Genomic DNA, 16,571 nt, shown 5'->3' on the forward strand with positions numbered 1-16,571 from the left:
GTATAAAACATTAGTGGAGGAAGTAAGAAAAAAGCCGAATAAATGGAGAAATACACCAAGATCATGTTTCAGAAAACTCAGTACCATATTTTACGCAAATAACACGTTATGTATATATTTTTGCTGACCATACAATCCCCCCCCACGCTATTTTTGTAAGCACACTATGCCAGGTGTTATATGGGTGGGCGCGTTATTTACGTGAGAAAAGGACAATAATTCACATTATTCACTCAATAACGTGAATTCTTCCCAAACAGCCATAAATTTGATGAAATTCCAATCAAAATTACAAAGAGTTGTTTGAGAAATGTGCTAACTATAGTAAATAGGACAGTGTGATAATGGCCCAAGAACAAACAAATAAAGCAAATCAAATAGAATAGTGAGCTCAGAAAGAGACTCACAGATATGTGAAAAAAAGAAGCGTTGCAAATCAGGAAAAAGGAGGGCCTATGAAGTAACTAGCATTGTCACACTGATTGTCCATGTGGAAAAAAGTAAAATTAGGTCACTGGAAAGTTATCTTAACAAATATTTCACACCACAACCACATTTTATGTAGATTAAAGATCTACCTAAATTTAAATACTGACCTAAATTCAAAATCATTAAAAACAAAAAACCTCGTTGGCATCAAGTCAATTCCAACGCATAGCGACCCCATAGGACAGAATAGAACTGCCCCATACGGTTTCCAAGGAGCGGCTGGTGGACAGTTCATATAAATAGAATCATATAATATGTGGTCCTTTGTGACTGGCTTCTTTGATTTGACACGATGTTTTCAAGGTTCATCCATGTGGTAGCATGTATCAGAATGTCCTTCCTTTATATAGCTGAACTGTCTTTCCTTCATTAAGTATTGTTATATCAAAAATTATTTTTATTATTCAGTAATTGCTGTGAGGGCATACATCCATTTCCTGGTGTTGTTCTGAGACCATAGTATTCTACCCGATGTTGGGCAACAGGCCTGTGACCTCTAAGCACAGTGGAGATGCCCAGGAAGATCTGGGTTCAATCCAGCTGCAAATCCCGTCACTTGGAGGTGTTCCTTAGCGTCTGGGACCTCGGGCTCCCTGTTTGTAGAAGTAGGATCGTCTCGTCTGCCGCACTGGGCGTTTATGACGATTAGACAGGGGGATTTTTATGTGGGTAGCTGACACTGATAAGTGTCACTGCCCTTTCAGAGCTTCGACTAGAAATGGGGACCAGGGCCTTCTGGAAAGTCCTCTCTTGAGTTCTGAGAATTTTTCTTACCACAGCCCCCTCTCAGCTGGATGTAAACCTGGTGGGAAAAGATGATGGGGCCTTGGTTGCTACGGCCAGTTAACATCAGCTCTGCGGTCATCATGGCAACGTGGCCTCCACTGCTGTAAGCACCAGTGCGAGAGGGCAGGAGAATATTGTTTCTTGACCATTTATACTGGCCCCTTATATTAGCACTCGAACAGCTCTGATCGTTCAGATTATGTTTCTGCCTTGACTCTTCTTTATGAGGTAAATTTTCTCTGACATGACTGGAGGTTGGGAATGAGATCTCACAAAACTCAGCAAACCAGCACATCTCTGCCTTCATCCACTGTACCCAGAGCACGTCTCTGCCTTTATCCACTGCACCCAGAGCACGTCTCTGCTTTCATCCTCAGCTCAGGGTCAAAGTGATCATCAGATGGGAACTGGAAGGCAGTAGGCTTGCAATTATGTCTGCTCCTTCTCAGAAAAATACTGCATGTCAGAGAAAAACAACAACATCAAAAAATTGAGGCCTGTTGTACAGTACCTGACATGTGTCTTCTGTTTTATCCTAGGAATCCTCAATCTGGCATCTGGAGTAGTGGATTTACTTCAGTTCTATTTCCCAGAATCTTTTGATCCCCTTCCGAGGGGTTCTGGCCTCTTTGATGGCCCCAAACCAACTGTCCTGGAGTCTTGTAGTGTGAGCGACTTGGCAATTCTCCTAAGAGGAAACAAAAGGAAAAGCCAGCCCATTGAATTTGGAGCCCACCAGGTGAGCTTCTCATGGTTTTAGGTTTTGAAACAAAAGGCAGATTGCAATTTAAAAAAATTAAGAGTCTTAGTTATTCCACAAGATAGAATCCAATTGTCTTTGTCCCAGAATGGGTAATTGTTACTGGTATTTCCACTTGCCTGGCCAACCAAGTCCATGCTGGCCACTTCTCCTTAAAGATGTTACCTGCATCCCATAGAAGTAAGCTGAGCTTTATGAGCTTTTTGTAGACTTTGATGGTTTTCCTCTTCTAACGTACTCCCTGCTTTTTTATTTTTATTTTCGTTGTTTCTTTTTTTTTTCAGGTAATCCTTGTTGCCAATGAAATGGCAAAGGAGAAGATTCCAGAAGAGCTGGGGTTAGCACTTGTGCTAACGGTGTATGAAGCGAAAGGCTTAGAATTTGATGATGTCCTCCTTTACAACTTTTTTACTGATTCTGAGGTACGTGGTAGTGAATGCCCTTCCCACAGTGCATGTATGCGTGTGGGCTGCCCGTCCCCGGAAGGGAAGAGAATTTGGCCCTGAGGATAAGAGAGTGTGTCACGCGAGCGTCACCCATTCAGTGCGGGGTTTTGCGTGTTTGGTTGTGGGCTTGGACAATGGCTGTGGATGTTTCACAGCGTGTCATAGGCTGCCTTTCCTCGTGCCCTGCCCTCCCCGACTCTCTTGTATTCATCCTCTCCTGCATGCCTGGTACCCAAGTTCCAGTTTTCGGTGCTCATTAGCTGTTGTTATCCTTGGCTCCCAGGGATACCCAAGTTGGAACAAACTCTAAGGAGAGCTTTACGAGTGAAGGCAAGGTTAGCAATATCCACCCCATGAGGACAGACCTGGGCTCTGTCAGTTCATAGAAAGAGACTGCTCCGGAAAGACAAGTGAATCTTAATTCCTGCCCACTGGATCAGGTAATGAGGGGATGAGGGCAGCTGCCCTGCCTGGGAGCCCCTTCTGGCATGGCTTCCCAACCACTGCTTGCAACCCACGCAGACAATGGCAGCACAAGTGTCCCTGGATTGACCCTCAGTAACCTCTGTGCCAGCCCATTGTTTTGAGTTGGCTCCTGAGTCCTTGTGATGGTTTTTACTCCCCGAGCGTAGTACGTTATGGATAAAGCCACCAACTCAAGATCGTTGTCCTTGGTTTTCTGCTGCTGGCTTCTCGTCGTCACCGTCTTTTGACAGGCACTCAGGCTGACCACTGACTGCTGTGGAGTCTCCCTCGAGGACTCAGCTCTCTATGTCCTGGTCCCTGCTGCAGACTTCCCACTGCCCGGGACGTGTGCTGGAAGGGGCAGTTTTTACACCCAAGTCAGGAGCGCTTGAAATCCATTCCAGAACTGACCCTTGAAATAGAGTCCTTGCTTTCTTTTTTTTCTGGTCATTCTTTCATGCCGCGTTTGCCTTAATACCTACAGTTAATATTCTATGGGCGCTTCACAGTTTATAGGAGCCCTGGTGGCACAGTGGTTAAGAGCATGGCTGCATGGCTGCTCACCAAAAGGTCAGCAGTTCAAATCCGCCAGCCGCTCCTTGGAAACTCTATGGGGCAGTTCTACTCCATTCTATAGGGTCACTATGAATTTGAATCGACTCGATAGCATCAGGTTTGGGTTTTTTGGGTTTTACAGTTTATAAAGTCCTTTTTGAATGTATTATCTCACTTCATTCTCCACCAGCCCTCCGAGGTGTGTATCTTTTTACCCTCGTAGTGGCAGAGGGTCATGGGGGTTAAGTAATTGCCCATAGTCATAATGCAGGTGGTGGAGCCTAGAGATGAATCCAGATGCTTTGAGTTCTAAATCTCATGATCTTTCTACTGTACTCCCCTTCCTTTTAAAGGCCCGCATGCAAATTGGCTTCCAGAACCTTTCATGATGAGTTTATCATTGCCATGCCTTATGTACATTCCCTTTTTATTGCCTTTTGCTGGTAAAATGTGATGCACCCTCCTTAACCTGGAACCATTTTTAACCTCTGAGGACTAACTTTTTTTTTTCTCATAATACATCCATTGGTCGTTGGTTGGACCGAGGCTCTCCTAAAAGAGAAAGGGGTAAGACTTTGTTGTTCCTGTACTTTGTTAAGTGAAAGTTGTATGCTTATGCCAGTCAGATGCTCAAGGAGCTCTGGATTTATGGATCTGTAACTTGTGGTTGAGGAGCCCTGGTGGCAGAGGTTAAGCGCTTGGCTGCTAACAGAAAGGTCAGTGGTTTGAACCCACAGCCGCTCCACAGGAGAAAGATTTGACAGTCTGCTTCTGTAAAGATTTACAGCCTTGGAAACACTATGGGGCAGTTCTGCTCTGTCCTGTAGGGTGGCTATGAGTTGGAATCGACTTGACGATGGTGGGTTTTTGGTAACTTGTGGTTGGCTCTGTTTATTCAAGAAAAATCCAGTAGTTCGTCTCATCTTGACCCTGGAAATGACAGAGGCCCAGGTATCTTGACCGTATGCTCCAACCGCTCAGTGAGTTGCATGAAATTAAAACAATCACAAATTTAGTCTTTTGGTAACATCTGCTTCATACTATGCATACAATGAAAAAAAGAATACCCAAACCCACTGCCGTCCATTCGATGCCGACTCATAGCGACCCCATAGAGTTTCCAAGGCTGTAAATCTTGATGGAAGCAGATGGCCACATCTTTCTCCCACGGAGCGGCTGGTGGGTTTGAACTGCTGACCTTCCGGTTAGCATCCAAACACGTCTCCTAAAAAGACTTTTGATGTGCTGCTTTTGAATATACCAGGGAATGTAACCATCCATGCCCTGGCAAAGTACACCCTCAGTTTATGGATGACAAACCTCAAGACCCCACGAGGAAATGAGAGGAAATGCTTTAATCAAAGGAGAGGAAAGACAGGGATTACGTATGTCCCAAGCTGCCGGTCTGGCTGCTCACATGGCATTTGCTTTGATTGTCTGAGAGCTGCTGTTTGACACAGTGAGAGAACCACGGAGAGCTTTTCTCTCCCCCGGCCTCTTTTCCACCCCCTGGTTATGTTTCAGGCAGGGGTTCTCTCTGCAGCACCTGTCACCTGAAAGTGTATGTGTGTGGGCTTCTCGACACCCTGGTTTGTGAGTCTTCCCTTTAGAGAATTTATTGTTACCTGCTCAACTGCATCACTACCAGGACCATCTTCTGAGATGGGGAAGGGACTTGGTTACACCGAACCCTTCTTCTGTAAGATTTTGCCTCATCTCTGGGGAGGGGTAGTCATTCTCCTAGTCACCCCAAAGCTATCCTCCTGCGAGGACTTGGGAGGGTGCTATGCCATTTACACTGTGCCCTAGATATGAGTCTTTTCCTTCACACCCATGTGGAAGCCAATGAATGGAACAGGGGGACTTTGAAAGCCACAGCTTTTCTGGGCTGTTTAACTGACTTTGATAACGCACTCCTCAAAGGTAGGTTTGCCTTTTCTTTCACAATTATTAGTCCCAATAGAAGAAGCTGGAAGAGTTTCAGATGCTTCTGCTTTTATTGCCAGAAGTGCTGCAGGCCTGTATCCTTTTCACGAAATACACGTACTCACTCCTACAAGGCCCTGTCTTGAAAATAAAATGTATTTCATTCACGGAATCACGTCAGTCATGTGCCATCTGAGCAGCTTTTGCTTCTCATCCAGCAGTTTCAAAATACATTGTGCTTCACTAGGCTTTTCCAAGTCATCCACTGTCAACTCCTGCTGTCTGCCGGGAGGATCCTCTCAAATGTCAAGCATTTGTGTCTTTTGCCTGCTTTTCTTGGCAGACAATCTAGTCGTCTAAACAGCTTTACCAAGAGTACAGTCATAAATATGCCCAGAAGATTTTTTTTAACCTTATTTAACTATTTAAATGATTACATGATTCATATCTGTTTTCAGAGTGTGGTTGTTGATTCTATAATTGATTAGTGGTGGTGTTTTAGTTATTGTTAGGTGCCGTTGAGTTGGTTGTGATTCATAGAGATTCACAGAGAACGAAACACTGCCCGGTCCTGCGCCATCCCCACAATTGTTGATATGCTTGAGCCCACGGTTGCAGCCACTGTGTCAGTCCATCTTGTTGAGGGTACTCCTCTTTTTCACTGAGCCTCCACTTTACCAAGCATGACGTCCTTCTCCAGGGACTGATCCCTCCTGATAACATGTCCAAAGTAAATTGATTAGTAGCACAACCATTCCTACTTAGTAGACAGTTTTTAAATAATTTAACTTGATATTTACGTAGTTTAAGTCCTAGGGCAACTTAAAAGCATTTAATCAACTATCCCTACTTTGTCTTTTCGGCATCCTTGAAAACAGACAAAGGTGGCAAGGAGCACCGTTTTGTAAATAGAGAAATAAAGTCCTGCAGAATTAATTAGCTACTCTCACAAGACATACTCAAATATGAAGGCTAGAATTCACAGGAATTCTGGACTCTAAATACCGCATTTCAGCTGGCCACTTCAGCTTTACCAGGTCTGCAAATTACGTCCATGGACCAAATTTAGGGCCTGTTTTTGTACAGCTTATGGGCTAAGAATGGTTTTTATATTTTCAAACCATTGGAAAAAATCAAAAGAAGAATAATATTCTGTTGCACATGAAAATTATATGAAACGAATGTTAACGTCCGTAAAGTTTAATCGGCCCACAGCCACGCCCATTTGTTTATGCATTGTCTGGGGCCGCTTTCGCACAGCAGCGAGTGGAGTAGCTGTGAGTGAGACCTTATGGCCCACAGAGTTTCAGACGTTTGTTACCTGACCCTTTAGGAGAAAGTTGGCCAACCCCTGGTCTACACAGTTACCTTGTTTTGGGGGCTTGGGTAAAGGAAAAATGGGCAAAATAGCAACTATTTATCAGGCATTATACTAGACATTTGATTATCCCCTTCTATTTTCCCAAAAAACTTGGGGCATTCTATCATCCCCATTTTACGGAGCAGGAAATGAAGTCTAGAAAAGAGTAAACAATTTTTCCAAGGTCACATAGCAAACAAGTAGAAGAACCAAGACATAGATTTGTTCTGTCTGACTTCTGAGTCAACTTCCAGCTCCTGAATCTTCTTCGGTTGTTGTTTGATTGAGTAACCTAGTTAGAAAATTCTGCCACACGTCTTAACTGCTGACCCTAAGTGGCATCTCTTAACTGTGGTGTGAAAAGACATTAGAACACCAGGCACCTCTTTCTGTACTGCTTGTTGAAATTCGTCAAGAAGCAGGTAGTCAGATGGAATAACTTTCGGGGCCCTTAGAGTTGTTCTTGGAAGTTGGGTCCCTGACCAAGCTGTCTTGACCAACTGTCTGGGCAGTTTTCACTGTAGTTTCCCTGATCCTCACCTGTGCGTCCTAAGCCCTCCCTCCCATCCTACTCTGAGGACCCAGAATGGCTGCCTCCTCATACTGGGGCTGAAGGCCTGCCCCCCGTGGCAGGAAAAGGTAGGGCTCAGTTCTCTGTGAGGCTCAGGAAGGTTGGGTGTACGGTTCGAAAGCATATTTTGTTGGTCTTTAATTTGTCATTGTTGTTCAGGCTTACAAGGAATGGAAGATCATTTCCTCGTTTACGTCTCCATCACCTGACTCCAGAGAGGAAAGCCAGCCATTGATTGACGTGCCCCTGGAAAAACTAAGCTCCTCGAAGGGTCGGTCTCTCACGCTGAATCCAGAAATGTACAAGGTGATTTTCAGCCATTTTCCCACACAATTTCATTTATTTAATCATTTCATTATCTTCCAAAGGTAACACTTAGAGACTAATAAAAATGAAAGTATAACATACCAAAACTTATAGCTGTAAATGCCTACAATAAAAAAGAAGAAAGATCTCAAATCTCTAACCTAACTTTACACCTTGAGGTATTAGAAAAAGAAGAGCAAACCAAACCCAAAGCTAGCAGAAGGAAGAGTAGAGCAAAGAAAAATGCAATAGAAAATAGAAAAACAATAGAGAATCACCAAAACCAAAAGTTAGTTCTTAGAAAAGATTAATAAATTGATTAAACCTTAGCTACGCTGATGAAGTAAGAAAGAGAGAAGGCACAGCTTCCTAAAACCAGAAATGAAAATGGTGACTTTACTACAAATCTTATAGAAATAAAAAAGATTACAAGAGAATACTACTAACAATCGTATGCATGGAAACAAATTAGACCATCTAGATGAAATGAACAAATTCTTAGAAACACACCAATTACCTAAATTGGCTCTGGAAGAATTAGAAAATCTCAACAGACTGTAACAAGTAAAGAGCTTGAATAAGTAATCAAAAACCTTTCAGAGAAATGACTCCACTGATGAACTTCTCCCAAACATTTAAAAAAAAATTAACATCAATCCTTCTCAAACTCTTCCCAAAAATAAAAGTCCAGGTAAGAATGTGAAGAAATTTAGAACCTCATCCATTGCTGGTGGGAATATAAAATGGTGTCGCCACTGTGGAAAACAGTTTGGCAATTCTTCAGTGAGTTAAGCATAGAATTACCACAGGACTCAACAATTCTGCTCCCAAGTATATACCCAAAAGAACTGAAAACTGGTGGTTAAACAAAAACTTGTACATGAATGTTCAGAGCAGCACTATTCACTGTAGCCAAAAGGTGGGAACGGCCTAAATGTTCATCAGCAGTTGTTGTTAGTTGCCTCTGAGCTGGTCTTGACTCACGGCAACCTTGTATATGACAGAAGGAAATGTTTCCCAGCCCTGTGCCATCTTCACGACCATCGGTACGTTTGAATCCATCTCACTGAGGTTTGCCCTCGTTTCTGTTAACCCTCTACTTTAACAAACACGATGTCCTTCTCTAGCAGTTGGTCTTCCCTGATGACGTGTCTGATGTGAGTGAGCCAAAGTCTCATGACCTCGGTTCTAAGGCATTTTCTGATTGTATTTCTTCTAAGACAGATTTGTTCATTCTTCTGGCAGTCCATGAGACAGTCAATATTCTTCACCAGCACCACAGCTTGAATTCAGTTCCTCTTCTGTCTTCCTTTTTCATTGTCCAGCTTTCGCATGAATATGAGGCAATTGAAAAAACCATGGCTTGGGTCAGGCACACCTTAGTCCTCAAAATGACATCTTTGCTTTTTAACACTTGATAGAGGTCTTTTGCAGCATATTTGCCCAATGCAAAATGTTATTTGATTTCTTAACTGCTACCTCCAGGGACACTGATTGTTGATCTAAATGGAATGAAATAGTTGACAACTTCAGTTTTTTCTCCATTTGTCATGATGTTGTTTATTGGCCCAGTTGGGAGGATTTTCGTTATCTTCATGTTCAGGCATAATCCAGATTAAAGACTGTACTCCTTGACCTTCATCAGCAAGGTCTTCAAGTTGTCTTGATTTTCAGCAAGCAAGATTGTGTCATTTGCATATCACAGGTTGTTAATGAGACTTCCTCCAATCCTGCTGCCACATTCTTCTTCATGTGGATCTGGCCAGAAGCAGAGAATACCCAAAGGGTGTCTACCTGTGTTTTATTGACTGTACAAAGGCATTTCACTGTGTGGATCATAACAAATAATGTTTTGAAGAATGGAATTCTAGAACGCTTATTTGTGCTCCTGTGAAACCTATATGTGGATTGAGAGGCAGTGGTTCGAACAGGACAAGGGGATACTGCGTGGTTTAAAAGTGAAAAAGGTGTGTGGCAGTGTTGTATTCTTTCACCTTACTTATTTATCAACAGATGAATGGATAACAAAATGTAATCTATCCATCCAGTGGAATGCTTTTCAGCCATACAAAGGAACGAAGTACTGATATATGCTACAACAAGATGAACCTTGAAAACATACTAAGTAAAGAATACGACACAGTGGCGACCTATTGTAGGATTCCACTTATATGAAATTTCCAGAATAGGCAATCCACAGAGACAGAAAGCAGATTCATCAGTGGTTCCAGGGCTCTGGGGAGGAAGGAAGGGGAAGTGACGGTTTAAACAGGTACAGGGTTTCCTTCTGAGGTGATAAAAGTGTTGTTTGAAACTACATAGTGGAGCTGTTCGCACAGTGTTGTGAAGGTACTGAATGCCATTGAATTTTACGCTGTAAATGGCTAAAATGGTGAGTTTTAAGTTGTGTGTAGGTAATTTACCACAGAAGGAAAAGTGAGTTACGGCAATTATGTGAGAGGTAACCATTGGGTAACCTGGCTGAAGGGGGAGCGGGAACTGTTGAGAACTCTCTCTACGATGCTTGCAACGTCCCTTGAATCTGTAATTATTTCAAAATAAAAAGTCAAAAAAGAATGACAGCAAGCTCAGTTGCCTTCTTAGTGGGAGAGGGAAAGAAGTGGGGTTTCTCAGAGCCCCACTTTCTTTTTTTTTTATTGTTCTATAGATGAGGTTTACAGAACAAATAATTTCTCATTAAACAGTTAGTACACATATTGCCCTATGACAATGGTTAACAACCCCACGACATGTCAACACTGTCCGTTTTAGACCTTGGGTTCCCTGTTACTAGCTTTCCTGTCCCCTGCTGCCTTCTAGTCCTTGTCCCTGGGCTTCTGTGCCCCATTAGTCTCGTTTTGTTTTACGAGAGCCCCACTTTCTAACCCACAGCAACCATGAGCCACTTATGTCCCGTTCCCAGCTGGGCCATCCTTCTCTAAAATTTTGTTTCTGTGTTTTTCCTAAATCAGAGTAAGCCCATTGAATGTGTCACATTGTAGCTATTGACAACGGGCTCATCATCTTTATCTTCAACCTCATCTCTAGCTCCTCAATGGAGAGCTGAAGCAGTTGTATACTGCCATCACACGGGCTCGAGTCAACCTCTGGATCTTTGACGAAAACCAAGAGAAGCGAGCTCCCGCTTTCGAATACTTCATTAGAAGAGATTTTGTCCAAGTTGTGAAGACAGATGAAAATAAAGGTAAAATATCATCAAAATGTTCTCACTGTTGAATAGGAAACACGTTTCTCTCAGCTGTTCTCATGGTGAGGTGTCAAGGATATAGCTTTCTGAAAGCACTTTCTTTTCCTCCTCACGGTCTTCTGAGAAATGAGAGTTCATATTCATTCGCCAAGGTGTATGGGACAGTGTGGCTGTAATGGGATTAGGAGGGCGAACTCCTACAGGGAGAACCTTTTATTCTTCCTTTAAAAGTGAGTTTCATGGGCAAGGGTTAGAGGAAATACACACTCTCGGGGAATCTAAATTGCTGTGAGCTTTTTTTTTTTTTTGTGGTGAAAATATACACAACAAAACATACCATCTCAACAATTTCTACATGAAAAATTTGATAACATTGATTGCATTGTTCAAGTTGTACAAGCATTCTGGCTATCTTTTTCCAAATCATTCTACCATTATTAACATAAACTCAATACACCCTAAGCAGACTCTCCCCCTTTCCCCTTTCCTCTTACCCCTGGCAGCCACTAATAATCTTTGGTTTCTATATATTTGCTTATTTTATATAAGTGAAATCATATGGTATTTGTCCTTTTGTGACTGATGTATTTTGCTCAGCGTAATGTTTGCAAGATTCATCCATGGTGTGGCATGCATCAAGGCATCATTTCTCCTTATGGCTGATTAGTATTCCATTGCATGTCTCGACCACATTTTGTGTATCCGTTCATCTGTTGATGGACATTTTGGTTGTTTCCACCTTTTGGCTATTGTAGCTATATTGTCACGCAATGGACGTTGATGTACAGGTTTATGTTTGCGTTCCTGCCTTCAGTTCTTCTGGGTATATACCTGGGATTGGGATTGCTGGGTCATAGGGTAATGTGTTCAACTTTTTGAGGATCCCAAACTGTTTTCCACTGGGGCCGCACCATTTTACATTCCCACCAGCAAGGTGTGAGGGCTCCAGCTTCTTCACAACCTCGCCAACACCTGTGCTTTCCATTTGTTTTGACCAATGCCATCCTAAAGGTGATGAAGTGGTATCTCATCGTCTCTCTAATGGCTAATGGAAGCCCTGGTGGCACAGTAGTTAAGAGTTCAGCTGCTAACCAGAAGGTCAGCAGTTCAAAGCTACCAGCCACTGCTTGGAAACCCCATGGAGCAGCTCTACTCTGTCCTTTTGGGTCACTATGAGTTGGAATCGACTTGAGGGCGACATTTTTTTGTAATGGCAAATGACGTTGAGCACTGTTTCCTGTGCTTGTTGGCCATCTGAATATCCTCTTTGATGAACTGTCTGTTCAAGTCCTTCGGCCGCTTTTTGATTGGATTGTTTGTCTTTTTGTTGTTACGTTGTAAAAGTTTATCTATCCATCCATCCATCCTTTTTGGATATTAGACCCTTATTGGATATATGATTCCTGAAAATTTTCTCCCAATCTGTAGGTTGTCTTTTCACTTTTTTGATAAAGTCCTTTATCAAAAATATTGCATGTATTTAATTTTTATGAGGCTCTATCTATCTATTTTGTCTTTTGCTGCTTATGCTTCTGTTGTGCTGTGAGCTTTTTGATAGCACATTAGCAGTATCTATCAAAATAAAGAATACACATACATTTTGACCCAGCAATTCCATTTCTAGGACTCTTTTCTAGAGATACACTGGCACAAATTTTCTAAGATACAAGGATGCTCATCACAGCAGTGTTTACAATGACAAGAAACTAAAAACAACCTGAGTGTCCACCAGTCAAGGATGGGCTAAATACATTTCTTTCAGTGGAATACTATGCAGCCTTTAAAAGGAGTAAGGTAGATTTCTGTTTACCAATATAGAAAGATGTTTGAGATATATTAGATGAAAAAAAAGCAAAATGTAAACCAAAATTTAAGTAGAATGATCCAATTTATAAACAATATACAATATACAATATCACAATATTATGCAAATGGAAAAACTATCGACGTGCATCAGTATATATCATAGCGGCATGTTGATGCACACATGTGTGTACACACACACACGCACAAGCAAAGATAGGGAGGGATAACAGGTTGTCTGAATCTATTCGCTTCCTGAGTTTCACAAAGCAAGACAGTGAGGGGTTCATGAGAGAATTTACCTGTATCTATTCAGTTCCTGATTGTGGGTAGCAAGTGTTTAAATAGCGAGAGTTCAGAGAGTGAACCTGCATTTACATACTTGTAAACACTAATCATTTCTGACACAAAACTGTTTCTCATGGCTACTTCTGGGTCAAGGACTGGTGGGCATGGGGTTGTTGATTAAAAAGTGAAGTGCAAGTCTCCTGATACGATAACTGAGAAGAGAAATGACCAGCTGTTAATGAAGGAGGACATTGTTGTCTTTCTTGAGGGTCAGCTGTTGAGTTAGCTCCTTCAGACCATGGTTGCTTCCTCCGAGGGTTGGGGAAGGTACAGGGCTTCACTGCCGTAGAAAGGTTTTCTGGTTTTGCGAGCATGTCTCAGCCAGTTTTATGGAAGCTGTTCCTGGTTATGGCTGAAGTCTCGTTTGGGGCCAGGATTCGATGTTCTCTTCCTGCAACCTAAGTGTTGTGATGTAATGGGAAAAGTAGAAGGCTTGGAGTCAAAAGCCAGCTGAGTTCTCACTGGAATTCCTCACCCGTGTAGCCACAGGAGCTCATTCAAGTTCTACTTTCCACCTCCGGGCCTTTACTTCAACTGAAAAGAAAGGAGTGGGTTGGCCTAGCATGGTCATATTCCTGAATTTTTCTTGTAGCTCATACCCCCTTTATTCTCAAAATATGGTTTGGCCCCTGTTATGGATTGAAATGTGTCCCCCCGAAAATGTGTGTCAACTTGGCTAGGCCATGATTCCCAGTGTTGTCCTCCATTTTGTGATCTGATGTAATTGTCCTATGTGTTATAAATCCTAACCTCTATGATGTTAATGAGGCAGGATTAGAGTCAGTTATGTTAATGAGGCAGGACACAATCTACAGAATTAGGTCATATCTTGCGTCAGTCAGTCTCTTTTGAGATATAAAAGAGAGAAGGAAACAGAGAGACAGTGGGACCTCATTACCACCAAGCAAGAAGAGCCAGGAGCAGAGTGCATCTTTGGACCTGGGGTCCCTGTGCTGGGAAGCTCCTAGGCCAGGGGAAGACTGATGACAAGGATATTCCCCCAGAACCAACAGATAAGAGAAAACTTTCCCTTGGATCTGGTGCCCTGACTTCAGATGTCTAGCCTCCTAAACTGTGAGAGAATAAATTTCTGTTCGTTAAAGCCATCCACTTGTGGTATTTCTGTTATAGCAGCACTAGATAACCAAGACAGCCCCCATTATAAAAAATCATCAAGATAGACAATTTCTTCAACTTAAAATACCAAATAAAAAGAATTACAAGTTATTTTATGTTCTGGTAGCATTAAGAATACAAGAAAGATTACAGTATATAAGGTACATGTTGTCACATCTTTGAGAACATCTGTTTTTGTTGTGCAAGGGGACTTGGGATGAGGGTAGTTACTAGGCAATTTGGGTTTCTTCAAGACGACACCTACGGAGTTCACTGGCTGTATTTGGAGATAAGGTGGGGTTTTGTGGTGAGAATCGGATGTCACCAGGGCACTGATAGTGCCCATCAAGTCAGAACAAGACACTGTGATGTCATCACTGCATTTATGCTGCAGGGCACTAGCAGAGGGTGAGCAGGGAGAGGTGTCAGGCTATAAGGCCTCATGTGTGTGGTTTTGCTCCCTCTAAACAAATGCAGCCCGTGTGCCTTGCTCCCCCATTTAATATCCACTGGCCTGGGTGTCTCTGTCCCTTTCAGCTCTGGTTTGCCTGTCAGCATTGGCCTTTTATTGTCTGTCTCTGGTTTGCTTCCTGGAGCTGTGGCTTGGCACCCACAGGGAGCATAGCCCATCGCTGGTGATGCTCTGGGGGCTGCAAGCGGGGAGGACTGATACAGCCACCAGTGGGCTAGTGAGGATAACAGGAGGCACTGACAGCAGGTGGTCGCAATAGTCAGTATCCACCAACAGGAATGTGTCAAATTGCTTAGCGTGATGAGGGCAAAAGTCTGCACATTTTGAAATGCTGTAAAATTCTGTCACCTTGTCTCTTGCAAAAGTCACAGCCTAGAAGTTTGATAAGAGCTCCTTGGCTTTGAATTTTTAGGGAAGAATTAGAAAATGTTATCTGTTTTCTGACTTGTAGCTATAGACAAGGAAGGTAGGCAAAAGTTCAGAAGCCAAACCACTTCCTCAAAAAGTTAAAAAGGATTACCGTATGACCCAGCAATTCCACTCCTAGGTATATATCCAAGACGCTTGAAAGTAGGGACTGAAACAGATATGTGTACATCAGTGTTCATCACAGCACTTATCACAATAGCCCAAAGGTGGAAACAACCCAAGTGTCCAACAACAGATGAGTGAATAAACAGAATGTGGTATAAACGTATCCCGTTGACTTCAAGTCCATTCTGAGTCATGGTGACCTCATGTATTACAGAGTAGAACTGAACTCCATAGTGCTTTCTTGGCTGTGATCTTGACGGAAGCAGATCGATCACTAGGCCTTTCTTCCGTGGTGCTGCTGGGTGGGTTCAAACTACCATCTTTCAGTTAGTAGTCAAACGCAAACCACTTGCACCACCCAAGGACCTTATATACGTATGTTGTCGTTCAGTGCCGTCGAGTTGGTTCCGACTCGTAGCGACCCTATGTACAACAGAAGAAAACACTGCCCAGTCCTGCGCCATCCTCACAATCGTTATGCTTGAGCCCCTGGTGCAGGTACTGTGTCAGTACGTCTTGTGGAGGGTCTTCCTCTTTTTTGCTGACCTTCTATTTTACCAAGCATGATGTCCTTCTCCAGGGACCGAGCCCTCCTAATAATATGTCCAAAGTATGTGAGACGAAGTCTTGCTATCCTTGCTTCTAAGGAGCATTCTGGCTGTACTTCTTCCAAGACAGATTTGTTCATTCTTCTGGCAGTCCATAGTATATTCAATATTCTTCGCCAACACCATAATTCAAAGGCATCAATTCTTCTTCTGTCTTCCTTATTCATTGCCCAGCTTTTGCATGCATATGAGACGACTGAAAACACCATTGCTTGGGTCAGGTGCACCTTAGTCTTCAAGGTGACATCTTTGCTTTTCAACACTTTAAAGAGGTCTTTTGCAGCAGATTTGCCCAGTGTAATGCATCTTTTGATTTCTTGACTGCTGCTTCCATGGGTGTTGATTGTGGATTCAAATAAAATGAAATCCTTGACAGCTTCCATCTTTTCTGCATTTATCATGATGTTGCTTATTGGTCTAGTAGTGAGGATTTTTGTTTTCTTTATGTTGAGGTGAAATCCATACTGAAGGCTATAGTCTTTGATCTTCATCAGTAAGTGCTTCAAGTCCTCTTCACTTTCAGCAAGCAAGGTTGTATCATCTGCATAACACGGGTTGTTAATGAGTCTTCCTCTAATCCTGATGCCCCATTCTTCTTCATGTAGTCCAGCTTTTTGGATTATTTGCTCAGCCCACAGATTGAATAAGTATGGTGAAAGGATACAACCCTGACGCACACCTTTCCTGACTTTAAACCACACAGTATCCCCTTGTTCAGTTCGAACAACTGCCTCTTGATGTATGTACAGGTTCCTCATGAGCATGATTAAATGTTCTGGAATTCCCATTCTTCACAATGTTATCCATAATTTGTTATG

General features: G+C 42.6%; 1 protein-coding gene across 2 annotated transcripts in view; it reads left to right on the forward strand.

Moving 5' to 3' along the window:
• The window catches only part of TRANK1 (tetratricopeptide repeat and ankyrin repeat containing 1), a 68,167-nt gene that overhangs the window by 27,126 nt on the left and 24,470 nt on the right, over positions 1 to 16,571 (forward strand). For both annotated transcript variants that reach the window (XM_023732231.1, XM_023732232.1), the window contains exons 9-12: positions 1,815 to 2,014; positions 2,320 to 2,457; positions 7,518 to 7,664; positions 10,713 to 10,869. In XM_023732231.1, coding sequence (XP_023587999.1) covers positions 1,815 to 2,014; positions 2,320 to 2,457; positions 7,518 to 7,664; positions 10,713 to 10,869 — 642 coding nt within the window. The remainder of the gene's footprint in view (positions 1 to 1,814; positions 2,015 to 2,319; positions 2,458 to 7,517; positions 7,665 to 10,712; positions 10,870 to 16,571) is intronic.

This window comes from Trichechus manatus, unplaced genomic scaffold (genome assembly GCF_000243295.1).
Source record: "Trichechus manatus latirostris isolate Lorelei unplaced genomic scaffold, TriManLat1.0 scaffold00049, whole genome shotgun sequence".
Lineage (NCBI taxonomy): Eukaryota > Metazoa > Chordata > Mammalia > Sirenia > Trichechidae > Trichechus > Trichechus manatus.